The sequence below is a fragment of the Orcinus orca genome, chromosome 9, assembly GCF_937001465.1.
Source record: "Orcinus orca chromosome 9, mOrcOrc1.1, whole genome shotgun sequence".
Taxonomy (NCBI): domain Eukaryota; kingdom Metazoa; phylum Chordata; class Mammalia; order Artiodactyla; family Delphinidae; genus Orcinus; species Orcinus orca.
The window spans coordinates 85,794,394-85,820,087 of NC_064567.1; the positions used below are offsets into that span (position 1 = coordinate 85,794,394).

The window sequence follows — 25,694 nt, forward strand, 5'->3', positions numbered from 1 at the left end:
GCATATCAAAATCAGATTGCTAAAGATTCAGTAATAAAAAGAAAAATCTTCAAAGCAACAAGAAAGAAGAAGACACATACATACAAAGGAAGAAAAAAATATTCCACTGATTTCTCATTTAAAATAATGCAATCCAGGAGACAATGGAATGACATCTTTTAAATGGAATGAATGAAATTTTTAAAAACCTGTCAGTCTAGAAGTCAATGTCTAGAGAAAATCTCTCTCAGAAACAGAGTAAAAATAAAGACTTTTTCAGAGAAATACAAGTTGAGAAAATTAAGCACCAACAGACAGACCTGTGCTTCAAGAAATGTTAAAGGAGGTTCTTCATGCTGAAGGAAAATAGTTCCAGATGAAAACTCAAATCTAAACCAAAAGAAAGAAGGCCAGAATTAACCTATTTGTGGAAAAATAGAAAATACTTTTTTCTGAGTTTTAAATTTCTTTAAAAGATAATGAACCCTGGGCTTCCCTGGTGGCTCAGTGGTTAAGAATCCACCTGCCAATGCAGGGAACACGGGTTCGAGCCCTGATCCAGGAAGATCCCACATGCCGCGGAGCAACTAAGCCCGTGCGCCACAACTACTGAGCCTGCGCTCTAGAGCCCACGAGCCACAACTCCTGAAGCCTGCTTGCCTAGAGCCCATGCTCCACAACAAGAGAAGCCACCACAATGAGAAGCCCGCGCACCGCAACAAAGAGTAGCCCCCGCTCTCCGCAACTAGAGAAAGCCCGCGCACAGCAACGAAGACACAACCCAGACAAAAATAAAATAAATTTATATTTAAAAAAAATAATGAATCCCTTCCACTACCCTTTCGCTTTCTTCTTTCAATACAATTCAGTCTTAAAGCCATTAGATTGGTCCAAGCAAAGCAGGCATCCATGCCAGGGTAAGGGGCGCAGAAGAGGCTCTGTTGGCCCAGAACAGGGCATCAGAACTAGGGTACATAAAGGGGAGCATCCACTCAGTGGAGCAGCCTTCCTTGCACAAAGCAGGTGAGGAGGGTGTCCCCAAGGAGGAATGTCCCAGAGTAGAATATCAGAGCCCCAGTGGAAAAAGGAAGACAAATGAGGAAGCATGGCTCACTGTGGGATACTGGAGCCCAGAGTAGATGGAGCCCAAGAAAAGGACATCTGCCCAGCACAGACAGTCAGAGAACAAGCAGACTGAGAAGGGCATTCGTCCACATAGAAGTATAATGTAAGATGTTGAAGTCTGCAAGGAATGTGGAGGAAGTCCCTAAGGAGGGGACAGCCACTGTGGGATGTCAGTACCTGAGCAGGACAAGGAGGGGGAACCGAGGAAGTGAAACCCTGTATAACATACCAGGAGCTAAGTGGGATGTGGAGAGTGGCTCTATTGGGGGAGGAGGGTGGCATGTGGTGACAGAGCCTACTCAGTATAAGGTGGGCATCCCCAAAGAGGGGCAGCCCATGCATGGAGCGTCAGAGCCTGAGTAGGGTAAGGAGGGCATCTACATAGGAAGGTACTCAGTGCAGGGTGTGTTAGCCCAAACAAAGTTAGAAAGGCAACTACATAGGAGGAAAAGCAACTGGCATAGGATGTCAGAGCCCAAGCAGTATGAGGAGGGCCTCTGCATGGCAAGCAATGTCAAAGCCTGAGCAGGATGAGGAGGGTATCCACACAGGGAGGGAACAGTGGCAGCCACATGTGTGACTGCTTCCACACAGGGGGAGTGATCAAATAAGTAAATACATGAATAATGAGAGCTGGGATTCTCACTGTTGGAGAAGGACATTGCAGATATGTAAAAGGAGAAGACTAGTATGAGCCCTGTGGTGCTAAATTGGACCTGGAAGTATCCACATACAGTTTAGGTTTAGTTTAGGTTTTTTAGGTATATAGAGGTACATAGATATGGGGGGAAATATGTATATGTGTGTTCCTACTTACAGTCTCTAGTTCTGTCTACTGAGAAGGCATGGGAGAAGCAACACTTCAATGGTGATGAACACAGATAGAGTTCAAATCTTGGTTCCTATGTACAATTCTCCATTAAAAAGGATTCAAAGAGTCCTAGAGAAATGACCTATCCAGGGTGGAGCATGGAAAGTACAAGAGGAGCCTGGGACATCATGCTGTGCTATAAAGTAAGGAAGTGCTCAGAGGATGATAGTTACACATCAAAGGGACAGAGAAGGCAACCTGAAAGGACTCCCACTGAATCTGGAACAATTTGAGCACCAAAATAAATAGTGATAGTAATGGATTATAACCCATTGAATAAAATAGAAAACCGTGAGTCCATACTGATATAAATAAACTAAAAGTTTGATGAGGAATGCGTATATTTATATAATTGTAAAGTACCTACCCACGAAATGCACATCCATTACAAAGGGGGCAACTGAATAGTGGAGAAGCCTAGCAGACACCACTTTCAACAAGCAGCCGCCGTGAAATCACCAATCCTGGGCAAATCCAAATCCTGTGCCACTGATAGGATGCAGTGAGAAGAGCACGGCATGATGTCTGTGGTATTTCCAGGAAATATGCAGAACCTGAATCTATTCTTGAGGAAACATAAAACAAGCTCAAATTAAGAGAACTTCTCCAGTAAACCTGGCCTGATCTTTATGTCAAGGGAATGAAAATTAAAGAAAGGCAGACTAAAGGAGAGGAAGGGCCATGATAATCAACTGTTCTGTGTGATTCTGCACTGCATCCTTTTACATTATTGGGATAACTGGGGATACCCAAATTAGGTCCGAGGATTTTGATGGCTGACTGTAAGAGGAAGCCCTTGTAAATACACCAATAATATTTAGGGGTGATAGGGCATCATGTCAGCAACTTACTCCCAACTCGTTCAGGAAAAAAAGTTCTTTGTGTTGTACTTGCAACTTTTCTGTTTGAGATTGCTAAAAATGAAAAATACATGCTGAATAAAATATAATTGACTGTTTAAAGCAAAAATAAATTCTAATGTAGGGTTTATAAATACATAGAAATAAAATGCATGGCAATAATAGCATGAAGCACAGGAGGGGGAAGTGAAAGCATACTCTTGTTAGGTTCTTACATCATATGTAGAGGGATAAAAAATTATTCTAAGGCATAATGTGCAATAAATTAAAAATGCAGCTGCTTACAATGTAAATAAAGAAACAGCAGTCAAAACGTTGGAGTTCAAAGACAAAAAGCAGCTGCGTAAGTGTAGGAAGGGGTGTGATATGGCTTAGAAAAATAGCTAAGAATGACATTAATATGACACAAAAAGAGAAATAATTAGGGCAACAGTAATAGACTCTGTTACTTAAAGCTTTAAAATTTCTCTCATCAAAAGACTCCATGGGCAAAATTGAAAGCAAGCATCAAGTGTAGGGGAAAAAATCTCAAATACATTCCAGGAAAAGGGTGAATATTACCAGTATATAAAGAGCTATTATGAACGGTAAGAAAATTATAAGAATTCCAATTTAAAAGCAAGCAAGAGATGAGCAGACAATTTATAAAGAGGAAACAGTGGACAAAAATGTCCTCATCCTAACTCTATGCCATACATAAAGTGCAAGATTAGATATAAATATAGGTATAGATATCTTGTTTCCCAAAATAACTTGAGCTCAAGTCTCTACATTTAGAAGGATGGATTTAATACATGGAATTTTATAATGTAAATCTGCCATCAACCAGAATAAGACGATATTTTACAACTCTTCCACCATTTATCAGGTAGTCCCACAAAGTAGAAATGGCTTATTTATCAAAATAGGAAAGAATATAACCAGTAGTTGGAATTATGGCTTATATTTCAGAGATCAATTCAATGAGTTGTAAGCTATAGATACATGATTCTTGTTGTTATGAACTCATGATCTATGGAAGAAAGATGATAGGCATAAATATTTTAACTAACTGAAAGGTGCAATATGACAAGCCCCATTTATATTCTGGAGTGTAGGTATAACATTAAGATTAAAAGATTAGGGATTAGTGATTAAAAGATAAGCATTGGGTTATCTAAAATCTGTTGTACCTTAAATGACAATATATGCTTGAAGGAGGAAGGAAAGAAAGACATTCCTTTCATTCTTATTTACTATAGCTTTAATTTCTCCATTTTTGATTGTTATAACAATTTACAGCCATCCAAATTGATGACTTCCAAAAAATGAAATAGCCCAAAGCTAGTTGTAAAAAATATTTTTCTTCAAAATATGGCTTCCATCATTCATGCAAGGTTCATAAAACCACTCTTTAAACAAACATTGTGAAAATAACTAGTTAAGATATGAATTCATACGAACCTGTAATACTGTTCTTTTGGGTAACTGTGAAACATCAAATTCAGGAATCTCACCTACAAGAAAGACTTCAGACACATTTTGTTCAGGTGAAATGTATTCTTCTTTAGAATTTACTCTGAGTTTTAACTTGCTTCTCCATTTTTTAAATTGAAGTTCATGCTTTAACATCTGCCATGAAAATAATTTACAAATTCCATGGAACTCTTGTAAGGATTAAATGAGATGATACATGTAAAACACACTGCTTGACACAATCATAGCACCAATTAAACATTATTTATTATCATCATTGTCATTATATAAATTATCATTGTCCAGAGCATGTGTAATAATGTGTAGTCTCTGAATCACCATTATAGATCATTTCCACCAGTTGTCATACAACATTGGCATAGGCAGTCACCTTGAAGATGTGGTCCAGCCTTCTCTTTTAGAGATGAGGAAGCAGAATCCCAGAGAGTCAAGGTTCTGGTAATGCCAGAACTGGTATGTGGGGCATGGAAGGGTGAGGGTTAGCATGGAGCTATAGAAGGAGAGTTAGGGGAATTCCCCGGCAGTCCACTGCTTAGGACTCTGTGCTTTCACTGCCCAGAGCCTGGGTTCAATCCCTGGTCGGGGAACTAAGATCCCACAAGCCACATGGTGTAGCCAAAGATGAAAAAAATAAATTAAAAATAAAACTAACTAAATAAATAAATATTTTTAAAAAGAGAGAGTCAGAAGGAAAGAATTTGGAGAACTGCCTAATCTATCATTACAGGAAGTCCCCATTTTAACTTTCAATACATTCCTTAAAACTGCATAATCAAGAAAACACCCAAAGGGTAAATAAGTGTTGTACCCATACAAACACACACACACACACACACACACACAATTTTGGTGTAATATATGGATATATTAGAGCCTAAGGAAGAGCACACATTGGAGAGCTAGCACATACAAGTGTTCCCTGCCTCTCCTCCCAGCAGACACCTGCCTTCCTCACTCCACCCTAGTGAATACTGGCCTAGTAATATTGTTAGGCCAAGATACCACATAGCTAAAAGAAAATATTTTCTCTAACTATTTAATACATATCTATATTGAGGATATTATTATCATATATATTAATATGTATCAACTACTACAAAACATTGTGCTCAGTGTATGGGGATGGTTAAGAGAACAATACTGCCTGCTCTCAGGGATGTTCAGTTTAAGGGGATGTAAAAGGGGCAGCCTGGTCATACACAGTTACCTTTTCACCATTAGACAATCAATGGCCAGGCTAGGGGCCAGGTCAAAACATTAGCTTAGTACAAGAAGTGGTGGAAAACACAGAATGCCCAGACTAAAACAGTGGTACCCAAAGTACAACCATTTAACTGGCAACGTTGAAAATGTAGTCCACAAAAGGCAGGTGCTAGAGGGCATCCGGTAAGAACACCAGTTCAATACCAGGGGTTGGTAAACTTCTAGAGAGTAAGAATGATCAATGCTTTATGTGTCTCAGTCTCCTCCGCAGACTCTAGCACTGTTTCAAGCATTATGTGAGTAATAAATCTTTTCTTACTCTCTTGGTACATACATAGTATCGTCAGTGTCAATATCTGAAACAATCTGGGGTGAGAGGCATTGATCTTCCCCTCCACAGGGCAACCATAAAACAGGGGGGTTAATTTCTTCCTATTTTTCTCTTTCCTATTTATCCCAACTTTGTATTTCAAAGAATATTAATAAAACGTTACCTACTAAATAATGTAACTACAAAAAATTCCAGCGTGTTTCTATGTCTGTTCCTACTAGTTACTATGAATATTCTAAAACAATATTAAATGATAATATACTGTACTGATAGCTAAAGCAAACTAGAGATACTTTTAAGTTTGGAGGAGTTTGCTTGGATCCTGTTTTGATTGATTTAATTCCTAATGGGTGTCCCAGTTAAGAATGATCCTTTAAATTTAGCAATTTAGTAGTTTAAAAAATAATTTAGTATTATAATTTATTAAATTGAATGTTGAAAAAGAATAAAAAGCAATTTAATCTTATCTAGAAAAGAATAAATTTAGTCTTTATCATTTATTTCTCTGTTATAATCATATCAAACAGTTTCTCTTCCACTTTAGACATCTATATCCACCTAAACACTTGCTTAAACAAAAAATCTTGGTGTCTTTATCAATAAATTTAAACAAAATGTTAAAAAGATTTTTCCTTGATGCTCATAGTTCAAATGAAACAACAAAATTTTTTAGGAAATATTTTGGGTAGCTGAGGTGACATTTAAATTACTAAGTTAAAAGAACAAGGACCCCATTAAAAATATATAATATTCAGGACTTTAGTGTTTTCCACACAGCATTATTATCTGAGACAACATCAATGTAACAGCAAAATTCAGTTTCTAAAAAAATTGTTTCCAATATGCCATACCAGCTCATCTTCTCTCTCTTTATACTTATGTCTTGCTTTATCCCTCCATTTAGTTAGGATAATTATCAGCTTGTAGCAGTAGAACATCTGTTGTACCCGCAGTAGTGTATCTGAAGAAAGTGCATTAGATTACTGTATATAGTTAAAGCTGCTCTCAAAAAACAAAGTGTTTACTATTCTATCATGTTTATAATATGAACCAATGTTGCATCTGATAGTTTTTTATTTTAATTACATATGAAATTACTTTTGACAGCAGTAGATAGTACTCCTGAGACTTTATTAACCTGTAAACATCACCTTTGCCCTTATAAATTATATAATAGATGCAATAAAATGTCAAGATATATATCATTTCTTTTTTAACAAATCTGTTCTTTATAAAACCAGAACTTCCAAATTTATTCGTAGAAATACAATCATGAGGTAGTATTCTGATTTAGTTAAATACCCTATGATTAAATAGATTGTTCCATATATATATATATATATATATATATATATATATTTTTTTTTTTTTTTTTTTTTTTAACCAGGGGTCCAAAGCTCAAACATAGGGGCCAGGCTGGGAAGGAGGATGATTAAGGCAGGCCTTGGAGACACCACTCTTAGATAATTGTTTCCTCTCAGAAATAGAGACCCACTACCCTATGTTAAAACCATCAGAGGGTCCACTCTGAGGTACGAACAGGAGCCAATCAAGAGGAAATGATTCTCTGATTTGCAGCAGCCATAAACAAATCAGTATCTAGTGAGCTGGATAAAATCTCTGTTCTTGCTCCTAAGAGCACATACATACACTGTCCACTCACTACAACTATCAAGGGTTTAAGTAAAACTTAAACTTATTTTTCTTGAAGTTTTCTCAGGTATTCATTAAATGAAATATCTGTAAAGAATGAAGAGCTCTCTACAAAAAATAGTCAGTTTTGATATCTATCAATCTATCTATATCTATACCAGCTCTCTATTATGTAAAAAAGTTAATAGTAGATCCCTATTTATATTGAAACTTGTATACATATATATCACACAAATACATACAGAATTTTATTTTAAATATGCTGTTTTCTATTACACTAAAACCCTTTGAGACATATCTCGTTAAATATTTTAAATTAGTGGCTTTACATTTCATGACAATCCTCTAGACATAAAAATAATAAAAAATTCTTTAGTACAAATTATGTTTAACTGTTAAGTTTGTTGAAACTTTGGATACATGAAAACAAAAAACCAATTGTTACTATGTAAGGATTTACCTTTATGTCGTTCTTTTCGACCTTTCACATAAGAGTGCCAGTGATTGTAAGGTAGATAGCTAGTGGGAAGCAGCCGCATAGCACAGGGAGATCAGCTCGGTGCTTTGTGACCGCCTGGAGGGGTGGGATAGGGAGGGTGGGAGGGAGGGAGACGCAAGCGGGAAGAGATATGGGAATATATGTATATATATAACTGATTCATTTTGTTGTGAAGCTGAAACTAACATACCATTGTAAAGCAATTATACTCCAATAAAGATGTTAAAAAAAAAAAAAGAGTGCCAGTGATGAAATACACATTTTTTAAGTCTGAAATTGTCATATTCTATTGATTTTTCCATTTTTTCAGCCAGACGGTCATCTTCATTTGTAGGAGGTATTGCTATCTTTCTCCACGTGCTGTAAGCAGAAAATACAGAAACATAATATTTTGATGTTATGGCAATACATAAGTAAATAAATTGAGAGAGAGAAGAAATACACTGGGCTTCCTTTACCTCCTCAAAAACCACAGCATGAAAGAAATTGTTATTTTTATTGTTTTATTTACAGCCAGTCCTTGCATTTCCTTTAAGCTTGCACTTCCCGTGTCTACATTTCGAAAGCCCAGAAAGCTCTGAAATCTAAAAGTTTTTTTTTTTTCATAACCTATTTAAGGGCAAAGCTAGACCTGACCTAAACTAATTTTGCATCAAAACCTCTCTGAATCTGACACATAGCTGTTCATAGTCTTTCTTCATTTTTCTTAGTAAGAATATACATATATGTTTTACTGTTGAAATACTAATACGTTCAGATATGTTTGGTTCCAACGTGCCATCCCAGACACCACTGAACATGTTATACAGTACACAGTATGTGCAGAGATTTCCTTTCTAAAAATTTTTCTTAGAAAGGGAATCTAGATTCCAAAACATGTTGTCTTCAAGGGCTTCAGATAAGCGGATTGTGGACCTATACTTTCAATTTTGAAGTTCTATTAAAAAAAAAAAACCTGACACCTCAAAGAAGTAAAGAACATCTTTTAACTAAGTAAAAACCAATTAAATATAAAAGAAATATATAATACAAAATGGTTGAAACAAGATTAAATAGGTAGGGACTTCCGTGGTGGCACAGTGGTTAAGAATCCACCTGCCAATGCAGGGGGACACGGGTTCGAGCCCTGGTCCAGGAAGATCCCACATGCTGTGGAGCAACTAAGCCCATGCGCCACAGCTACTGAGCTCCCGCACCTAGAGCCAGTGCTCCACCACAAGAGAAGTCACCGCAATGAGAAGCACATGCACCGCAATGAAGAGTAGCCCCCGCTCGCTGCAACTAGAGAAAGCCCGCCAGCAGCAACGAAGACCCAGTGCAGCCAAAAATAAACACATTAATTAATTAATTAAAAAAAAGATTAAACAGGTAAAATCAGCACAACTGGCCAAAAGTGAGCTGTTCTTCACCTGGAGAATGTCAAGAATAAGAACACAAAGAGGAAGAAATAGTGTATAAAAATCATGTTCTTACTAAAAGTGGGTCTTCAGTAAATGTCCAGTATAAAAAGTACATGCTTTTATCATTAATTCTGGAGTCACCTAAAATAAAGAAAGAGATGAAATAACAAGCATTAGAAATAAATGGAATGCACAGGCTACCTCTGGAAGATGTACAAGAGAATGAGAGTGATGGTTGCATTTGGGAAGTAGAATAAGGCAGTAGGGAGACAGGAACAGACTAGAAGAACTATGTACCATTTATATATTCTGGAATTTTATTGTGTATGCCTATTACCCATTTTTTTTAAAGTTAAAATCACAGCTTAAAAATTTCCCATTATATTGCACTTACTTTAAAGCATTTTCAGGTAAGTACTATGGCATTATTATTATCAAGTATATTGATAGGAAATATTGATAGTTGTGGGTTGGCTGGTCACTATTAAGCTGAATGATTTTGCCTTCTCAAGGGTAGAAAATGAGGGAGGGATAAATTGGGAGATTGGGACTGACATATACACACTACTATATATAAAATAGATAACTAATAAGGACCTACTGTACAGCACAGAGAACTCTACTCAATACTCTGTAATGGCCTATATGGGAAAAGAATCTAAAAAAGAGCGGATATATGTATATGTATAACTAATCCACTTTGCTGTACACCTGAAACTAACACAACATTGTAAATCAACTATACTCCAATAAAAATTTTTAAATAAAAATAAAAATAAATAAATAAAATTAGGGGCTAAGCCCAAACTCAAAAAAAAAAAAGTAGAAAATGAGATTCTCTGTTAAAAAAAATACAAGAATGCCTCACTTGCCAAGCAGGAATAGGAAAACTATATAAATTAAAAGTCTAAACTGTGGAATATGCTGAAAGAGATGCAGATATCACTTGCAGTTATTCACAATAACACACATTAATGTGCGAATGGCTCACTGAGGATTGCTGAAATCGTCTGTACCTTCTGTACATTCTTTAAAGAGTAAAGATAGTATTATATTAACAGTAGGTTAACATAATATAGGTATCTTTACTCCACCTCAATTGGACATCAAAGCTCTTAGGAAGGCAACAGCGGCAGCACTAAGCCTCCACCTTCAGATGGCTTCACAGGTTTGGGACAGAGACACTTGGATTTCTTGAATTCACACAGGACAGCTTTGAGATTCCCAGAAGAAATTGGTTGGAATTTTAAGGAGAAACCAACCTCCTGTGTTACAAAGATAGGGGCTAGAAGCAGTGAAATTTGGGATACTCCTATCAACACTGTTACTATCCCAGGATGGTGAGACCTGGAGAAATTTTGTAATAAATGAAAAGATAATGAAATACCATTACAAATCATTAATGCTAACTTACAAACAGATATCGAATTTATGGCTCTTTAATGTCAGTAGTAATTGGTCCCATTACTTTTTTTTTTCTTTTTTTTGGCTGTGATGGGTCTTCGTTGCTGAGCATTTTCTCTAGTTGCAGTGAGCGGGGTCTACTCTTCATTGCAGTGCTTGGGCTTCTCATTGCAGTGGCTTCTTTTGTTGCGGAGCACAGGCTCTAGGTGTGTGAACTCAGTAGCTGTGGCTCATGGGCTCTAGAGCGCAGGCTCAGTAGTTGTGGTGCACGGGCTTAGTTGCTCCACAGCATGTGGGATCTTCCCGGGCCAGGGATCAAACCCGTGTCTCCTGTATTGGCAGGCGGATTCTTAACCACTGTGCCACCAGGGAAATCCCCCCATTAATTTTTAACTTTGTAAGATACTCACTTTATTATATATGAGAAAATGGACATATTTAAATAATACCTATAGAAAAAAGGTTTTACTTCTATAATACTTGATGTACCTAGTATAGTATAAGTTAATCATTAACTTCAGATTATAATTTTTGGTTTCTGGCATATTATAACATAATTTTTCTTCTGGTGGGCAATTCCTCTTTTTGCTCAGTTAATCCTTGAAACAAGAAATTATATATTAATTGTCTTAACACATCTTACCATATTTTAAAGCACCATGCCTTTATTTCATTCATGAGCTTTATTAATATCCCATATAGTATCATTCTAGAATAATGCTAGCAAAATAGTATGGAGTTTGCTATAGATTGAATGTTTGTGTTTCCCGTAATTCATCTGCTGAAACCTAATCCCCAGTGTGATGGTATTTGGAGGTGGGACCTTTTGGAGGTGATTAGGTCATGAGGGTGGAGCTCTCATGAATGAGATTAGTGCCTTTAAAAAAGAGGCCCCAGATGGGCTTCCCTGGTGGCTCGGTGGTTAAGAATCTGCCTGCCAATTCAGGAGACATGGGTTCGAGGCCTGGTCTGGGAAGATCCCACATGCCATGGAGCAATTAAGCTCATGTGCCACTACTGCTGAGCCTGTTGTGCTCTAGATCCTGTACACCACAACTACTGAGCCCACGCGCCACAACTACTAAAGCCCACGTGCCTAGAGTCCATGTTCCGCAGCAAGAGAAGCCACGGAAATGAGAAGCCCATGCACCGCAATGAAGAGTAGCCCCTGCCCACCGCAACTAGAGAAAGCCCACATGCAGCAACTAAGACCCAATGCAGCCAAAAATAAAATAAATAAATAAACAAAAAGAGACCCCAGAGAGTTCCGTCTCCCCTTCTGCCATGTAAGAGCATAGCAAGAAGATGGCAGTTTATGAACCAGGAAGCAGGCTCTCAAGACATCAAATGGGCCAGCACCTTGATCTTGGACTTCCCAGCCTCCAGAACTCTGAGAAATAAATTTCTCTTGTTTGTAACCACCAGTCTATGATATTTTCATTATAGCATCCTGAACAGACTAAGAGTTTATTAATATGTGTTGAATGCATTAATTTAAATCCCTCCCAACTCTGAATTGTTTATTTTTCATAGGCTATAAAAGCTAATAGTAATAACAACAATAGTAAAAAGAAACCATGTCTTTAATGCAGAAGTGAGCACAGTCTAAAATACAGTACCATGGCCTGACATAAGTATTGGATTTTTCATGCTGAGTAGTTTTCTTATTTTTTGACCTTCTGCAAATTATTGACAGACCATTTAGTGTTCAAGGAGCTTTTGTGCATGGAGGGAAACACTCACTGTTACTTGTATTTTAGAGCTCTGTTTAATAAACACAGTTAATTCAGTACAACTTGGAAAAATCAATTTTTCTTACACATGTAAATGTTTATTGCAAATTTCATTAGGTAAAGTCCCTGAAACAACTTAAACTAAATTAAAAACTTACAAAGATGTTCCTTAGAACTCTCAAATGCCATACACAGCAGACACACATACATAAATGCTATATCATTAGCTATTATTACTTATTTTATATTTAAACTTATCCTAAAGTAAACAGTATGAATCTAGTTTGTATCTTCACTATTTCTATACTTCATTATTTTTATTCCTTCCAGATTACAGTAACACTTATTTTGATCCCTCCTCAGGAAACGATCTCCATCTCAAAAGACTACTTTTGCAAACCAGCAAGGATATAGGATGTGGTTATCTTGTTTAGGGCACAAGATCTGTCTGCTTCTCCCAAATTATTAAAACCCCAGCTCCTGGGTTCATAAAGTTAAGTTTCCTTTTCATAGTTAAGCTTTGGTTGTTATATCAGTAAGACTTTTTAAGTCCACATCTTTCATTTAGATTTTAGAGTTTTGTTACTCAGTGCTCTCTCTGATAGCATCATTTTAAAAGTCATATAAGGGAGTGATCTCTAGGACATATTGAGTGAGAAAAGCAAGAAGCAGAAGGCTATATGTAGTCTGCTACTTCTGTGTAGGAAGTCAAGGGGGAGGGGAATACATGTATTTGCTCATATATTTTCAAAAAAAAAGCAATGGAGAGATAAACTAAAAGCTACTGAAATTGGTTACCTAGAGAAAGGGATGGAATAGAGTAGATAAAGAGGCAGGAAAGGGAACAATACTTCTCTGCGAACTCCTCATTTATTGTTTTGATTTTTGCTGTCATGTAATGTTACAAATAATTGAAAAAGCATAATTATATCAAAGAAAAAAAAGATGACCATCGACACACAAAAAAGTATTATTTTAATGAAAATACCGGGTAAGATATATATATCTCAAAAACAAAAAGAATTGCATAATTTTCTTAAACAGCTTTCCATAGTTCTTTGGTTACTGGTCTTGTGGTATTGTTATTTCAAAACCATCATATGGGTGTTGTAGGATGAAACTAATAAGCAATTAGTTAATGTCAGGCAGACCATGGGTGCCTCCTGATGCAATGCATTAGAAGGAACCCAACATCTCCTCTGCATTATTCTTGTCATCAGAGAAAAAGAAGGAAAAAAGAACCTGAATATCGAGTTTGTAGATCTAACTGCAAACTTGCAGGAAATACAAGAAACAGAACAAATGAAAGGATTCTAGAGGAAATGAGAATGTGGGACATTTTACATGACAGATGATCTGTTTTCTTCTATAAATAAGTGGCGTGGGAAAAAAGAAGAAAGGAGAGGGCTTCCCTGGTGGCACAGTGGTTGAGAGTCCGCCTGCCGATGCAGGGGACACGGGTTCGTGCCCTGGTCCGGGAGAATCCCACATGCCGCGGAGCGGCTGAGCCCGTGAGCCATGGCTGCTGAGCCTGTGCGTCCGGAGCCTGTGCTCTGCAACGGGAGAGGCCACAATTGTGAGAGACCCTCATAGAGCAAAAAAAAAAAAAAAAGAAGAAGAAAGAGAAATATTGCAGATGACAAGAGACATTAGATACATAACAAACCAAGTGTAATGTGCGGACCCTGTATGGATTTCAACTTAACAGAGCCATATGTGAAAAGGCATTTTCGAGGCAATTTGGAAAACCCAAATATGGACTGAATATGGGGTCTATATATATCTGAATGTGATCATCACTAGATGACATTCAGGAATTATTGCTCATTTCATTACATTTTACAGACAATTGCACTGTGCTACGTTCTCTAAAAACACCATTTGTTGTTAAAGATGAACACTGAAGTATTTATTGGTAAAGTAATACAATTCCTGGGATTTACTTTCTAATACTCCAGCAAAACGGGGGAGGGGAGAATAATTAACAAGATTGGCAAAATGTTGATTATTGTTTAAGCTGAATGAAGGGGGATCATTATATATTCTCTCTACTTTTGAGTCATATTTAAATTCTTCTGTAATAAAAAGATGTTTTTAATGTTACAGATGCCTTTTCTTCTTGTAATTACTAGGCCCACCTGGAGATTTCATTTCCTAAGAAATGAGAATCAAGTCTGTGAATTTAGTTTCCTCCTTACAATGGTTGATTCTTTAATCTTGGAACACACAGTTAAACTGTCTTTCTGTCTACTGTCATGAGAGCAGTTTCTCTTTTTTTTTTTTTTTGTAACTGTTTGGCTTACAGTTTCTTGTATTCAATCTTCTCTGTTTGCACAAATAGAAACAAATACATATTTATAAATAGACATGTCCTTGCTGTGGAGGACTTCATAGCGTGAGGCCATAAAAATGACTGCATGCTGAAACCATGCAAAGCAATCTTAATAATCCATGGGGAAAATTACAATTGTTTGTGATCTGTAAAATATTTTATCAAACCATTAAAAACTCTGACTGGCAGTTATAACTATAGGAAAGAAAAATGGGGGGGGGAGCAAAGCTATGTTTATTTAGTATACTATAATTTAAAATATTAGAAACATTGAGGATTAAAGTGTTTTATGTCTTTGTGGGGGAAAAAAAACCTTCGTTTTTCTCTGAGGGTGAAAGAGAAATGAATTGTCTATCCAGCCTAGGTTGAGCTCTCTAAGCAATCCTAGGCACCTAGAGATTTACAGTTTGCGAAGTCACATCTATTTTCTGTTTTTTCTAACTTATGAAGTGGGCAGCCTTTCTATGCCTTGGTGAATTGTCATACTCTTTTCTAAATCTGGATCAGCTTCCAATATTTTGTGCTTTTAATGTCATGAAATATCTCTATGAATTCCTTTTCAAATAAAACTTTAGATTTGAAGTAGCTACAGTGTCTCAGAATTCTGTGCAAACTTGTAAAGATTCTCTATGGGCTTCTAGCTAGACATTGGACACAATCTGATTGTATTTTATAAGGTCATTTTCAAAATATTGATAATATTTACCCCTCTAGATCAGTGGTTTTTAATAATTTTAGTATCTTATAGCAATGGTTTTCAAGCGTTTTTTCATGTGACATTATACTCAGTGCAGTACTGTTCTAGAGGATAAGGGGTGGGGAGGAGAGGACCAAGAATCCCATCCCCTGGGTCTTCTCTCCCCAGCTCCTGAGGTTGCCCCCAAACACCTCCAAGAACACAGTTTGCAGATATCTGCACTCCATAGTGGATCAAAATTCTGTGGTTGATAAAGTCTTTAAGACACCCACACACCATGATGCAGATCAACTATGATCAAACATATGGGTTCTTCCCAGTGTATTGGTGCCTCTGAATCATCCCAGGCTTGGCAGAAATATCCCATCCCTCTATTTCTGTCTCTCTGTTGTAGATCACTGATTAGGATCTGGTGTTACTCTCCACCCATCCTTCTAAATGATGCTTCACCTTGTTCCTGGCTCTCAGCACCCACCGTGACCATGGCTTTGATTCTACTTTTCAGTGCCTGACGTCACCAGCAACTAGCCCTGCCTGTGCTCACTGAGACACCAGCCTGGGATCTAGAGGTATGACACATGGTCCCACACACGTCTAATTCGTGTTGCCCTTTCTCTCCCCACATGCCTTTTGCTATTTTAGCTTCTCTCAGGTGCACAGTCTTTGTTCTGAAAGTCTCCATATTCTGAATTACTTCCTTCCCCTCTTTACAGGATCAAAACCAGCTGTTGGAGCTGGTTGTTCCTTTCATTAACTTGGTCTGGTTTTTAAGTTAGGTCTCATTAATGCTTCGGCCATATCTTTGTGAGCATAATTCCCAGGCAGATGGCAGAGAGAATGGAGGGGGCGTGGAATACAGAGGAAGTAGATTAGAACGGAAAGAAAATATCCTCCTTTAAAGCTTTCCATAATGCTATTTTTGTCATTATAAAGATACAAGAGAGGAGGAGAAGGAGAAAGGGGGAGATTTAGTAGAGAGATTTTGTCAGAAAGAGAAAGAATAACTGCCTGTCCAAATGCTTCTTGGAAATTTGGGGAGGTTTCTATGAGTGTGGCTTTGTGCATATGTGTGTAGGGGGGTGGGGTGGGATGTTTGTATATGTGTATGTGATGTTCTTTCACGTTTCTGAGTGGCCCCAATTTCAAAAACAGTGTGACCTCACACCTCTCGTGAAATCTAAAATCTTTTTGAGAGCTTCTGTCCAAACTTAAGATGTATAGTGTAGAGTGTTTGGTTAATAATACTTACCAGCTGATCATCCAGTCCAAAAAGTTGTTCCACGTAAGTTTCCAACAGTCTCTGAATTTTGGGTTTCATTGATGGATCAATGCACATATCCCTTTAATAAAATCATAAAATGCAGTCAAAAATTAATTTCATTTCATAGTAATTAGTTCCATAATTAAATCAGTGATTTTAATGGGTGGAGGGGAAGGGAAGAAAAGGAAAAACACTTCCCCTTGGGAGAGGCATGTCAGAATCACCTGGAGGGCTTTTTCAAACCACTTCCCCCTCAGGATTCTGCTGTGCTCCCCAAGAAGCATCCTCATCCTGTCCTCATCCTCAACTTGAAATAAACTGTCCTATGAGCACACGTTGTTGATGAGAGTGTGCTATGTTTCTCACTTAAGAACCAGTGGAGAAATTTTTCCTGTTGAAGTTTGGGGGACTTAAAAGCCAATGGAGGGGAACTTCCCTGGTGGCGCAGTGGTTAAGAATCCGCCTGCCAATGCAGGGATCACGGGTTAGATCCCTGGTCCAGGAAGATCCCACATGCCGCGGAGCAGCTAAGCCCATGCACCACAACTACTGAGCCTGCGCTCTAGAGCCCGCGAGCCACAACTACTGAAGCCCGCACACCTAGAGCCTGTGCTCAGCAACAAGAGAAGCGACCGCAATGAGAAACCCGTGCACCGCAAGGAAGAATACCCACCGCTCTCTGCAACTAGAGAAAGCCCGTGTGCAGCAACGAAGACCCAACACAGCCAAAAATAAATAAATAAATAAATTTATTTAAAAAATAATAATAACAGACTGAAAACTACTTGGGGTAACTAAATGTCCTAGCTAAAACAATCATGATGATTATATATATATATATATATATATATATATATATATATATATATATATATATAGATGCCTATGGAGGGATTCTTGGACAATCTTAAGATTGGAAACATTTATTAGCAAGACCTTTTTTGATAGTATACAATGAGTGTTTTACCTTCAAAATAAAATATCTCCCTACCATAAATCAAAACAATACTTACCAGAGAAGACTTTCAAGACCATTTTCCATTACAGCAGTGATCATTTTCTCTAAATACCTCAGGGGATCCTCAGGACATGTAACAAGTAGACCACATAACAGAGCCTGGGAAAATGAAATGGAATCAGTGTTTCTGGATTTGCATGTTCTTACTAAGCAAAAGACTTCTGTCAGACAAAGTCAAATAATGTGACAGTTTCTAAACTAAATGTGCTTTATAGATACCCCTCTGTGTTTATTCAATGTTACCAAATAACCAGAGCAACATGCAGTTTACCTTTACTCTTAAAAAAAATTCCGTTGTAAATGGCGAGTTGTTGCATTATGTGAGGGGTCACGGGTTAGATCCCTGGTCCAGGAAGGGACAGTCCAATTGAAGAAATAGTTGTGATTACCTTAGATCAATGGTTTCTACCATTTTTAAATATGAGGAACTCCTTTTTTATTGAAGTATAGTTGATTTACAGTGTTGTGTTAGTTTCTGTTGTACAGAAAAGTGATTCAGATATAGATATATTCTTTTTCATTATGGTTTATTATAGGATATTGAATATAATTCCCTGTGCTATACATTAGGACCTTGTTGTTTATCTTTTTTATATATAGTAGTTTGTATCTGCTAATCCCAAACTCCTAATTTATCTTTTCCCCCTCCTCCTTTTCCCTTTGGTAACCATAAGTTTGTTTTCTGTGTCTGTTTCTGTTTTGTAAATAAGTTCATTTGTATCATATTTTAGATTCCACATATAAGTGATATCATATGGTATTTGTCTTTCTCTTTCTGGCTTACTTCACTTAGTAAGATAATCTCTAGGTCCAAATGGCATTATTTCATTCTTTTCATTCTTTTCTTATGGCTGAGTTATTTTCCATTATATATATATAATGGAAATTGAATCAGTGATTTTAATGGGTGGAGGGAAAGGACGCTCCATATATATATATATATATATATATATATATATATATATATGTATGTATGTATATATATGTATACATGTATATATATGTGTGTGTATATATTTATATATATATATATATATGTTCCGCACACAGCAACGAAGACCCAATGCAGCCAAAAATAAGTAAATAAAATAAAGTAAATTTAAAAAATGTATTGATGGGGCTTCCCAGGTGGCGCAGTGGTTGAGAGTCCGCCTGCCGATGCAGGGGATGCGGGTTCGTGCCCCGGTCCGGGAAGATCCCACACGCCGCGGAGCGGCTGGGCCCGTGAGCCATGGCCGGTGAGCCTGCGCGTCCGGAGCCTGTGCTCCGTAACAGGAGAGGCCCGCGTACCGCAAAAAAAAAAACCAAAAAAAAAAAAAATGTATTGGTGAGTCATATATTGAATACCTCTCCATTTGAGACAGAGAAAAAGAGTTACAGCACACATCCCACAGAAGGCACCTGGAGCGCTTAGACATTTCTCTTTGGTTCACTGGTGGGTCTCCTGGTACAGGTGTGGGGATGTGTACGTGTGTATAGCGGGTGAGGCTCTCTCTTTGGCCCTTCCTCCACATAGGGCCTCCTCTTGCTGGCTTTTTTCCTACTCCTCTGTCTCATGAACAAAATAATTCCACCTCTGAGTCATGCAGAGTTCTTCCCACCTACCTCCATGAGCCAAGTGTCAACAGATCCAGGCCTGGGGGTCCTGGGTTTTAGACTCTCAGCAGTTCTCATAGTGTTCCTCCACGTAAGAGCATAATTCTCCTGACTGAACCTGCACAACACATTTTCCCATTTGCAGTAGCTCCATGTCCCCCCCACCCTTAGTGTGCAACCTGCGGGCTGGGAACCTAGCCCCTAGGGCTATGGCCAAAGGGTAAGACCTCGATGTCTCTCCCTTCCCAGCTCTGCCTCCGATGTAGCCCCACCCCAGCTGCTTACAGTGAGCACTCAGCCATCTGCAGACTAATTTCCTTCTCCCCCAGACCTAAAGAATATAGTGATATGGGAGATCAGTGTTCTCACCAAAGTTGTCAAGCTGGATTTGAATAGTCTTCTATTACCTAAGGGCTGAAGTTGTCTATTCCCTGGAGGCTAGACTTCAGACAGCTCCCTAAATAGCCCTGATGAAAAGCCCATCTGCTTTCTAGCCCTTCTGTGCCTCGATCACTAGAGTACTGAGTTTCTCTACTCCCTACTCCACATTCTCCCCTTGATCCTAGTCTGGTACCCAGAGGACATCTGCAGCAGAATAACCTGGGGAATGAATTGGTCTCAGAGGATGAGGTCTAGGAACCTGCATTTTGATTGGCTCCCCAGTTAATTCCTATCACACTGAAGCCTTACTGGAATTCAGCTTTAAAGTAAATTATTGAGAAAATTGGGATCTGATAAATGAATATGAGAAGTTGCTTATTTCTTTATATTTCCAAGCTCCACAGATCAGAAAACTACTTTTCCTGAAAAGTTATCCTGCAGAAATCAAATCAAGTTGAAAGGATAAGTCTATGGAGGGCTAATAAAGTCATATGGAACTAGCATAGTTCAAATGTTCACTTTTTGCATAACAAATCTCACTGTTCATAGTTTCCCACTGGGCAAAATAAAATATCCTGGGGTTTCACATCTTAATGTGTGAACAGTGCATAGCTCCATGCAAATATGAAAGCATAGTTAGTGAATCAATAGATTTTTTTTCCTGCTATAAAACCATTAGCTTGGTCTTTATAAGGAGAGACAAAATATGCAAAGATGCCTGCAAAATGAATGTTTGACTCTCAAAAAACGATGAGTAGGGCTTTATTATTGCTAGCCTTCTTAGTAAAAACTTACATGGTCAAGGACAAAAAAAAGACCATGACTTACTTGGCTTTCTCAGTCTTGTAAATTCATAAAACAATTGTGCAATCCTCCACTTTCTTTGCCTCTGCCTCCCTAATCTCAGTCCAGAATATTTCTCAAATATTCTGAAAAATGTCTGGGTACTGAGGACAAAGAAGGATTTATCCAAGACGGTTGTTTCTACTCCTTTTCAGTACTACCCATCTTACAAGAAGCAAGATAATGCAGTGAATGGAGTCCTCTGGGTTTAACTCCTGGTATGTAACCTCTGACAAGCTACTTCTCTTGTGCTTCTGTTTCCTTAACCATACATGGGATAATAAAGGTATATATATCATAGGGCTATCATGATAATTAAATGAATTAATATATGTGAAGTACTTTGAATTGTTTTCTAGCACAAAATAAGTACTCAATAGATAATAATGATAGCAAGCCATCATCATTTTTTAAACCATTCCACTGCTAATTATCACTTCCATTACAGGAAAAGACTTGGACAAAGAGAAAATAAATTTTTAAATATTCCCTTGTACCATTCAAAGGCCAGTGTAATGACAGAGAAAGAGAGACTTTATACCAAGTCTATTGGAAGAGATTAAGACCAATGCATTTGGTCTTGGTTAGGAGAGAGAAATGGTTAGGAGAGAGAAGTTGATAGAACAATAGTTTAAATATAAATAGCAAGGTAGGAACTGTATATTAGAACTATGGGTAGATATAAGACACTTGAGAGAGCAAGTCTTGTTTATCTTTTTAGATACTCAGATAAACATAGGAAAAATGCTAAGGGCCTAAATAGTAATATAGAAGATAATTGCTTCATGAGGGCAGAGATAAAAGTGATTACCAAATGCTTGTGGGGTCCTCAGCAGTTGGAGAAACTTTCAACTGGTAAGGAGAGGGCAAGGGTCTTCCTCTTGGCAAGAACAAAACCTCAGGGGCACAAACCAGTTTGGCTGGAATGGAGGATAAATGTAAAAGAGAAGCAGGCAGAGTCACTCTGTGACGACGTCAGAATTCCATACCGGGACCCAGGACTGGATCCTCCTCTAGACACAATAGGTCATTTATGATCAAACCCCTGCAAGATCAATCACATGGCCAAGGTCACAGATGGCCATACAACAGAGAGTCGCAGCTCAGTGTGTTTCCAAGATCCCTCTAGGGTTGACCTCGACTTTTAGAGGGTATATTCTTGCTTCTGGATTTCACAGATGAGGCAGAGAAGGGCCAAGTGATTCACAGAGCCAGCATGTTTTTAAACTACAAACCTCGGACTCCCCCCTGGCCCATACCATGCACTCAAACAAAATTGTGTGCATGTGTATCTTTCTCCAGAACTTGAGAGGTTTTTTTTCACGTTATCTCTTCCAAAATATTTTATTCATATGCCAACCCCCAAACACATTCTTCTTTCAAGTAGACGGTAATCAACATATAGTTTACACCTTGTTTTTTTTCCAGATGAGATTGCTTTTAAAATTGCAATGTCAGCACCATATAGTTACAGAAACCCCTTTACTTAGGAAGAGGCTTAAGTTTCTAAACATTGTCCAAAGTCCCTTCAACCTCCCTACCCTCCAACCCCCAAAACAAGTCCAAAGTGCCATCTCAGAAATGCTCACCATCCCCATCTGTAGTAGAGATGGTGTTGGCATGCTGTAGTTCTAGGAGTGTCTTAATGTTTTTCTATGGAAGTTAGTAAGTTAAAAATTTGTAAATAAAGGGGGTTCTGTGTCTTGTCAACATTTAAATAGAGGGTGCCAAATTTTCATTTTAGAAACTCTATAACTAAAAACATATTGAAGATTATCGAAAGGGATCAACTGGATTTAGCCATTAAGGAGGGACCCCAGGGACAGGAAGATGCCCCCAAGGCCAGAACTTGAGGGGTTTTAAGGCAGACTGGACAGGAGAGGAGACGAGGTCTCTATGAAGTGAGAGCAAGACAGTAAAAGCAGGATCCTAATACCTGTGGGATTGTGCCTGGCCCAACAGGGAGGTGGTCACCAGCCATGTAATCCCTAGATGAGTAGGTGAATTGTTACTGAAGCAATAATAAGCCTTTGGGTTGTCATATGCCTTTGGGTTGTTTAAGTGTACCATGGGTTTTCCTCTGGAACTGCATCTATGAACTGGCTGGCTGGGCTAAGGGAACACAGCAAACATAACTGCCCTCAGGGGAAGCCACAACCTTCTAGTCCCATGGTCCAGCAAAATGAGTTAGTGTGACCAGTTCCTTCTCATCTACATAAGCTTGTGGTCTCTTGCTCATATATTTAGTAATTCCTGATTCTTGCATCTCTGGCAAGTATTTGCAGATATTAGTCTCTAAAAAAACTTCTGATAGTAGAGTCTATGTGATTTAGAAATAAATACGTTTTTTTAAAATACAGATTGGAAACTTAATCATGAAAGAAACACAAAGCATAAAAACTGCGTAAGAATTTTTAAAAACGTATTTATTTATTAATTTCTAAAAATAGAAATCTTTGCATAAAGATCATGGTTTGTAACTTAAACATGCCCTCTGCTGGGCAGATCTAGTTTTGCAAACTCCTTTAATCTTTCCTAGTTGTTAAACCGAAACCTGAGCTAACACTTTCTCACACTCGCAGATGCAATCTTTATATGTAAGGGGCTAAAGAGTTTTGTAGACATTATACCCTTAGTATCTTGCCCATCTTTGGTCCCTATGGGGCAGGCCTTGTTTGTAGACAGTGTGCTGACTTCTGCCTAGTATGTAGAAAATTGAAAGAGAAACAGATTTCTAAATACTTCTGATAACCTACTGTTTGATAATCTACCAATAGGGCTTCATTGTATGGACTCCTAGCTTAGTGATAGCTTTTAAAATATAGATGTCTTTTGGAAGGAATATCTCCAAGGAAGGAGATTCCAACAGTGGTGGGATGAGTATTTCAGAGTTCTCAGAGAGAGAAACAATGAATATAGTGAGAGTGAAGAATTAGAAGGCAATATTCAGTTTCCCCACAACGTATCGAGGCGCAGGCTCTCAGTGTCTACATGTAGATAGGTTTTTTTAAAAACTTTGAATTTCTGAAATATACTTTTGCCAAATCTTAGAATAATATAAAGTAAATATTTTATTGCCCAAATTCCCAAGTCTTTGATCATTTAGTTCACTTTTTTTTTCAAATCTAAAATTAAAGTTTAAAACAATACTTGACTCCAAGGTCTAAAAAACTGTCTCTATGTTTATATCTGTTGTATAAATAATACACCTAGGTTGCATGACACTGTGCTAGGTGCTGATGGTCTATGAGGTCTACTCACTTGCTGCAACATGGAGGACATGAACCATGAAGGAAAGATTATTTCCTGTGATTGATCACAGTGGTTTCAAATTTTGTTTTTTAAATCAGAAAAAAAAAATCTTAAAAAAATACCCCAAACTCATGGGAATCCCCAAATATAATCTAGATCCTTTCTTAACCTCTAGAGCATCCCCCATAGGCATCCTTAGAACCCTGGGATTCTGCTAAAAAAGAAAAAAAAACTTTGGAAATCTATCAGTATGCAATTAGTCACACACAGGCCTACGTGAAAGCAGAGTGAGAAGATTTTATGGAAGTGCCATCGTAAGCAGGAAAAGAGGCTGACCCATCTAGGAAAGAGGGTGTCCAGGAGACCTCAGCTGGCACAGCAGCCAGAGGAAAAGGGCTCTCGTCCCAGGGAGACCAGACACAGGCCTGCAAACTGGCCAGCCAGCTGGTTTCCTAGACTGAGAAACCGGCACTTGCCAGCAATGAGTGTTTTTATGCTTCCTATGCTTTCTTTGTATGTTTTTTTTCTAATTCTCCATCAATAAATTTCACTTGATGATAGTATGGGAAAGCAAAAAAGGAGGCACTTTTCCCTACACATAAGCCTGTTTTCATTATTTTGTTTAAATATATGAACTTTTTCTGATTATAAAAATATATATGTTCTATGTAATTTGGAAAGTTGAAAAAAAATACAAAGAAAATAAAAAGCAACCATCATCCTGACAACCAGAAATAGCCTCTAATAAAAATTTTAATTTCAGTCTTTCCTCAATACATATATTTTTACAAAATTAAAATTAGGATCATACTACAGTTTTTTTTTAAATAAATTTATTTATTTTATTTTTGGCTGCGTTGGGTCTTCGCTGCTGCGTGCGGGCTTTCTCTAGTTGTGGTGAGCGGGGGCTACTCTTCATCGCAGTGCATGGGCTTCTCATTGCAGTGGCTTCTCTTTGTTGTAGAGCATGGGCTCTAGGCACGCCAGCTTCAGTAGCTGCAGCATGCGGGCTCAGTAGTTGTGGCTCGTGGGCTCTAGAGCGCAGGCTCAGTAGTTGTGGCGCACGGGCTTAGTTGCTCCGCGGCATGTAGGATCTTCCTGGACGAGGGTTCGAACCCGTGTCCCCTGCTTTGGCAGGAGGATTCTTAACCACTGTGCCACCAGGGAAGTACCTACATATACCTTTTTTTTATTCCTGGCTAGTTATTACATTGCGAACATTTTTCCATGCCACCAAAAATTCTTCAAAACATCATGTATTGAGGTTGGTTGATAACCTATTGCATAAAATTATACCATAAATGTTTACAATTTATAAATGGCTGGACATTTAGGTGTTTTTAACTTTTTCCCTTTATTAAAAATTACATGATATACATATTATCACTACTAATGATGAAATGTACATATCTTCACCTCTATTTCCTTAGAAATAGAATCAAAATGTGTATTTTGAAGATCTTCATACATTTCTCAAAATTGCTTTTCTAAAAAGATATTATCAGTTTATACTTTCATTGATAGCCAATGGGAGTGTCCCATTCACCTTGCCAACACTGAGAATTAAAACATTTTTATATTTGTTGATTTGATGAAAATAATTCATTTTCATCTACATTTCATTTTTTCAGTGCAGTTAAATTAGTTTTCTTACATTTACTAGCTGCTATAGACTGAACCGTGTCCCTGCAAAATTCATATATTGAGGGGCTTCCCTCGTGGCTCAGTGGTTAAGAATCCACCTGCCAGTGCAGGGGACACGGGTTCAAGCCCTGGTCTG

At 37.9% G+C, this 25,694-nt stretch overlaps 1 protein-coding gene across 1 annotated transcript in view; it reads right to left on the bottom strand.

Moving 5' to 3' along the window:
- FBXL13 (F-box and leucine rich repeat protein 13) overlaps nucleotides 1-25,694 on the bottom strand; it is a 183,125-nt gene that overhangs the window by 149,390 nt on the left and 8,041 nt on the right. The window contains 7 exon segments of the mRNA XM_033437530.2: nucleotides 4,279-4,446; nucleotides 6,697-6,806; nucleotides 7,959-8,003; nucleotides 8,248-8,357; nucleotides 9,471-9,538; nucleotides 16,813-16,903; nucleotides 17,838-17,941. Of these exon segments, the coding sequence (XP_033293421.1) occupies nucleotides 4,279-4,446; nucleotides 6,697-6,806; nucleotides 7,959-8,003; nucleotides 8,248-8,357; nucleotides 9,471-9,538; nucleotides 16,813-16,903; nucleotides 17,838-17,941 (696 nt within the window).